The following is a 5614-nucleotide window of genomic DNA, read 5'->3' as shown; positions in this document are numbered from 1 at the left end:
ATAATTTAATTTAATTTTATTTTTATTTTAATACATCAAATACAATAAAATATATTATTATTTATTTATTTAATTTTTTTTCTATATATTTTATTTTGTTAATTAAATAAAGTTTGATATATATACATATATTTTAATATGTATAAATCTTTGTTTTTTACACATTTATATTAATGTTATTTTAATTTATAATAATGATTCAAATTAACAATTTCATGATAAATAGCTTAGCGTTTATTTTACATTGAAATATATTCATAATTTAGTCATAATCGTTGTATTTGAAAGTGGAACGAACAGTAATGTGAATAATGTGTGTGTGTCATCAAATCGAAATGGCGAAAATGTTGAGCAAGAGTTGAGAACGCGCTTGCAGTGTTGGTAAATGGTTTCAGTGAAGACGTTCAGTTCTGCAGTCCAGTAATTAAAGAGTTTACGTTTCGTTCATTATCCGAGTATCAATTGGGTAATTAATAACCGTTAAGAAAGCTGCCCCCTCGCTGCGCCATGCCAAAAGGAAATCGAGCGCATATCTTAAAATTTGTGTTCTTGTGTGTGTCTTGGGTGTGTGTGTGTGTGTAGGTGTGTCCCTGGAAGCGATTGAGGTCAAGGAGATGCCAAGATGAAGTTTTCAATATGAACCACGAACAGCCAACGTAGCCTGTGTCTTTCTTTGTGTCTCTCTCTAAGTATATATAAGGTTCCGTAAGAGTCCGAGCATAGACATATATATCTCTCTCTCCCTTTCTATATGTGGTAACTCTTCCTCTGTCTTTACATGCCCAGACCGCCCATGCCGCCGCCCATGCCGCCCATGCCGCCCATGCCACCCATGCCGCCCATGCCGCCCATGGGATTGGCCTCCTCCAGGGGCAGCTCCGTGACAACGGCCTCGGCCGTGGTCAGCAGCGAGGCCACGCCGGCCGCATCGATGATCGCCGTGCGCACCACCTTGGTGGGATCGATGATGCCGCGCTCGATCATGTTGCCATATTCGCCCTTGAGCGCATCGTAGCCATAGTCGCCGTCGAGAATCTCCACCTTGGCCACGACCATGGCGCCATCGACGCCGGCATTCTTGGCGATGGTCAGGCAGGGCATGCGCAGGGCACGCCGTATGATCTCTATGCCCATATTCTGATCCTCGTTGCCGCCCTTCAGATCCATCAGCTTGGTGATGCAGCGCAACAGGGCGGTGCCTCCGCCGGGCACGATGCCCTCCTCGATGGCGGCGCGCGTGGCATTGAGTGCATCATTCACGCGATCCTTCTTCTCGCCCACCTCCACGTCGCTGGAGCCGCCGACGCGCAGCAGGGCCACGCCCGAGGAGAGCTTGGCCAGGCGCTCCTGCATCTTCTCCTTCTCATAGTTCGAGGTGGTCTCCTTGATGGCCTCGCGCAGATTCTCAATCCGCTTGTCGATCATCGGCCGCTGGCCGTGGCCCTTCAGCAGCATGGTGTCCTCCTTGGTGACCACGATCTCGCCCACGCGTCCAAAGTCGCTGACCTTGATGTCCTCCAGCCGCACCATGTTCGCCTCATCCCCGAACACCAGTCCGCCCGTGGCAATGGCCATGTCCGCCAGCGTCTCCTTGCGATTGTCGCCGAAGCCGGGCGCCTTCACGGCGCAGACCTGCAGTCCGACCTTGAGGCGATTCACCACCATCGTGCTCAAGGCTTCGCCCTCCACATCCTCGGCAATGATGACCAGGGGCTTGCGCTGGGCATTTGCCAGCTCCAGGGCGGGCACAATGCTCGTGGCCGACTTAATCTTCTTCTCGCAGAAGAGCAGCAGGGCATCCTGGAACTCCACCTTGGCGCCCTTGGAGCTGTTGATGAAGTACGGCGAGATGTAGCCACGGTCGAACTTCAGGCCCTCGATGACCTCCAGCTCGTCGTTCATGGTCTTGCCATCCTTGACGGTGATGACGCCCTCGCGTCCCACCTTCTTGATGGCCTCGCTGATCAGATTGCCCACGGACTTGTCGCCGTTGGCCGAGATGGTGGCCACCTGGGCGATCTCTTCGGGCGTGTTCACCGGGCGCGACATCTTCCTCAGGTTCTCCTTGACCGACTCAATGGCCAGCATGACGCCACGCCGGATCTCGACGGGATTGGCGCCGCGTGAGATCTTGTCGAAGCCCTCCTTGGCAATGGCCCGAGCCAGCACGGTGGCCGTGGTGGTGCCATCGCCGGCCTCCTCGTTCGTATTGTTGGCCACATCCTGGACGAGCTTGGCACCAATGTTCATGAACTTATCCTTGAGCGCTATGGACTTGGCAACGGTGACGCCATCCTTGGTTATCTTCGGGGAGCCCCAGCTCTGCTCGATGATCACGTTGCGCCCCTTGGGTCCCATGGTCACGGCCACAGCATCAGCCAACACGTCCACGCCCTGCAGCATCATTGCCCGCACCTCCGGGCCGAACTTCACATCCTTCGCATAGGTGCGGCAGAGATCCCGGCCCAGCAGCTGGTAAGCGAGACTGGACCCGCGATGGAATTTGGAACATTTCGAAAGCATACGCAACATAGCCGAGCACTGGAAAAAAAATGGAAAGAATATGGGGAAATATCTCACTCAATGTGTATGCCTCTCGCTCGCTCTCCGTCTCGAGTATTTTAAATATTATATGTATATGAAACATACCTTAAACGTGGCCAGTAATATCTGATAAAAAATTGGAAAATTATTTTCAGCTGTTGTATGTTTCTGGGCGTAGTTGACGCTGTGGAAGCAGAACCTAAAATGAATTTTTTAAATAAGCTCCTATAAGTTATTTGCCCGAGCTATGCATAGCTTGCTCTTCTCGTTCCATTGACACTAAAGCAAGGGTTGCTTGGATCAGCAATTCCAGGGACTCATAACCACAATTCGACTTTCGATAATCAAGCAAAAATTAACCAATAAAAATTATGCACTCATTTCAGCTGCGCGCTCTTGCAGTTGACAAGCTTGCGACAACTCAAAAAGGCACTGAATAAAGAACAAAGGAAGAGCGAAAAAAAAATTGAGCAGCGTAAGCACGAAATTTCCAATATTCTCCAACCTTCAAGTAAGGTTGCAAGTGTATGCGTGGCAGCATAAAACATGTGCTTGTGATCTCATTTTGCATGTGTGTGAGATAAGTGCGAGCAGGTCAGCTGCACGACTGAGCATGATGAAGGCAGCGTAAGTGATTGAGTGGATTCTCGCTGTAGTGAGCACGATGTGCATGTGTATATACACATTTTCGTACATACATATATTTACGCTCACTCTTCTGCTCCCGTTTTATTCGATGCAACAGAAGTCGAAGTCAGAGCAGGACAGCACAATGTCAAAGGAATAGGAATTGTGTAAAGACCAAGTGAGTTAAACTGTAATTGTCATAAAATGCAAATGCGTTCACTTAGCGTTCGCCAATTTGCGCTCTTGTCTCGCGTTTCGTGTGTGAAGGCGACAAACCTAAGCACGCAGCAAACAACATGAGTGAGTGAGTGGACTGCAGCTGTCAAGAGCAGCTAATTAACATACATACATATATTCGGTAGCCATTTGCGGTTTGATATCGGTTCATATATGTATGTACATATGCACATATTTATGTACCAGTGAAACAGAGCAAACGCTGCAGGCAGCGGCTTTGCTTAAGTCATATGCATATATGTATGTATGTATGTATATATGTACGTATGTATGTGACTATCGTCCTCGAATGCCGCTTAAGACCGTAGACAGCATTAGTGAGTATTCATTGGAATAAGGGGAATGTTAAATGCCTTTGATTTCGATTTGTATTATTGCAATACATACATACGTGTGTGTGAGCATACGCTGAAGAGATAACAAATAGCATTTGTACATTGAGTAATTAGACTCTGCTGTTGTGAGAGCATAATAATTGCTCACATTGCATTTACAGTAGCCATTTGCAGTGTTGCTTTTGATCTCGTTTTGCGTAGAAGAGGAAGGAGTGTGGATCTAGTGTTAATATATAGCCTACTCGCTCTCACCAATGGCAAGTACACAGGCATGCATGGATGGTTGCTCAGCGTAAGAGCGTAACAGTTCTGATCAAAGCATAAACATGTGTATGTGTATGTAGGCTCTCTCATATTTGCTGCTATCTTGTTTTAATGTATTTGTGCGGCAACGCAAGCTGAGTAAATGTTAGCTGAGAGTCTACACTGAAAGACTCAAGCGTGTCAACAGTCATATATATACCCATCCCGTTTACACTACTAGCGGAGGTTCAGTTGAGGGGATTCGGAATGAGTGAGCACACTGTTAGTGCCGTTCTACAGACATCAACTGATTTAAATGATTTAGTAGACAAGCACTTCTAGCTTAGATCGGTTGTCCTCTTCGTTCGCAGGTGTAACAATTTTAAAATATGTTATTCAAAATATTTTATGCATAGCATAAATTGTGAATATGTTTAATTGTTGTAACCGTGTGCCATCTAATAATTAAATTCGAATGCTCGACTACATGGCTCGCGCCTTATGGCAACAAATTTTACCGAACAGCTGCCTGACACTTTGCAGGTAATTAAAAGGCAAATATTGGTGAAGGGTTTTCCATCTAGCCGGGGGCTGGCAGAGCATCTGGGTGGGGCCGTGGGGCTGGGCTTGACTGTTAACGCCCACACTGAGCCCATTTTGCAATTTAAATTTTCATGAACAAGCGCCGCCATTTGTCGCTGTCGTCTTCGTTGTCGTTCTCGTAGTCGTTGTCGTAGTCGTAGTCGTTGTAGCTGTCCTTGGCGCTGCCCTCCAGTTCGCCGCGCATCCTTAACAGTTTTCAATTTGCCTGGCCGCTTGTAAGCGCAGCTGACAGCGCGCGACTAGAGCAAAAACAAAGTACAACCAATGGAAGTTAAACAAAAAAAAACGAAAAAACAGACATTTGAAGCTGCGCGGTATCAAGTAATGCCATGGGGTTTACGCCGGGGGCTATGCGATACGCGATTTGCCTTTCATTGTATTATGGCCGCTTGTCGGCGCGCACATTTTTACGACCATTTAAATGGTTTTCGCTTTTCGGTTACAAATTTGTCACGCAGCCCCCGTTGCCCCGCACCCGCCCCACCGCACCTGACGCACCTGCTGACAGGACAATTGAAAGCGGGTTGGCTTCAGAGTGGCTTAGATAGCTGCCGCTGGCACTGTTACACCAGCAGCCAAGCCAAACGTAAGTGCACTGCATTACACATTGAATCCGGCTGCTATTTACACGGCGGAGTACTTGAACGCACTGGCGCTTCAGCTGCTCAGCTTAAGTTGTCCGTGGAATAGGCATGATTAGATAGGATATACGCTATGAATTCACAGAAGTGGTAATGCCAATGGATCCGGAATTCCGGACAGAATAACAGTGGGAAGAGCTGACTCCTTTTAGCCTTATCGATCTCAGAAGATTTAAAGGCTACAACTACTTTTTTTGTAGGTCTATGTGTACCATAAATCGATAACTACTCCCGCTATTTTTGTTATCGATGAAAAGCCTTATCTAAAACCAGTTTGAAAACTATAGCTCATACATCTGCATAGCTAAAGTCTACAAAATATTTGTTATATATTCACGTGTACTTTATAGAATTTTTGATATTTTTCATGGTCAATCTATTTAC

The 5614-nt window shown here is 46.9% G+C and overlaps 1 protein-coding gene across 1 annotated transcript; it reads right to left on the bottom strand.

The window, feature by feature from the left end:
- Positions 1 to 211: 211 nt before the first annotated feature.
- Positions 212 to 2819, bottom strand: Hsp60C (Heat shock protein 60C). The gene is made up of 2 exons (XM_030387080.2): positions 2650 to 2819; positions 212 to 2541 (listed from the first exon to the last, which is right to left on the bottom strand). The coding sequence occupies exon 2, from the start codon at positions 2530 to 2532 to the stop codon at positions 775 to 777; it is 1758 nt and encodes a 585-aa protein (XP_030242940.1). The 5' UTR covers positions 2533 to 2541; positions 2650 to 2819; the 3' UTR covers positions 212 to 774.
- Between the last annotated feature and the right edge of the window lie 2795 nt (positions 2820 to 5614).

The sequence above is a fragment of the Drosophila navojoa genome, chromosome 3, assembly GCF_054131105.1.
Source record: "Drosophila navojoa isolate 15081-1374.11 chromosome 3, UAZ_NAV_1.0, whole genome shotgun sequence".
Classification (NCBI taxonomy): domain Eukaryota; kingdom Metazoa; phylum Arthropoda; class Insecta; order Diptera; family Drosophilidae; genus Drosophila; species Drosophila navojoa.
This window is presented reverse-complemented; position numbering and strand designations above follow the sequence as displayed.

Coding starts and splice junctions, on each gene's coding strand:
- Hsp60C (XM_030387080.2), bottom strand. CDS start 2,532: ATGTTGCGTATGCTTTCGAAATGTTCCAAATTCCATCGCGGGTCCAGT.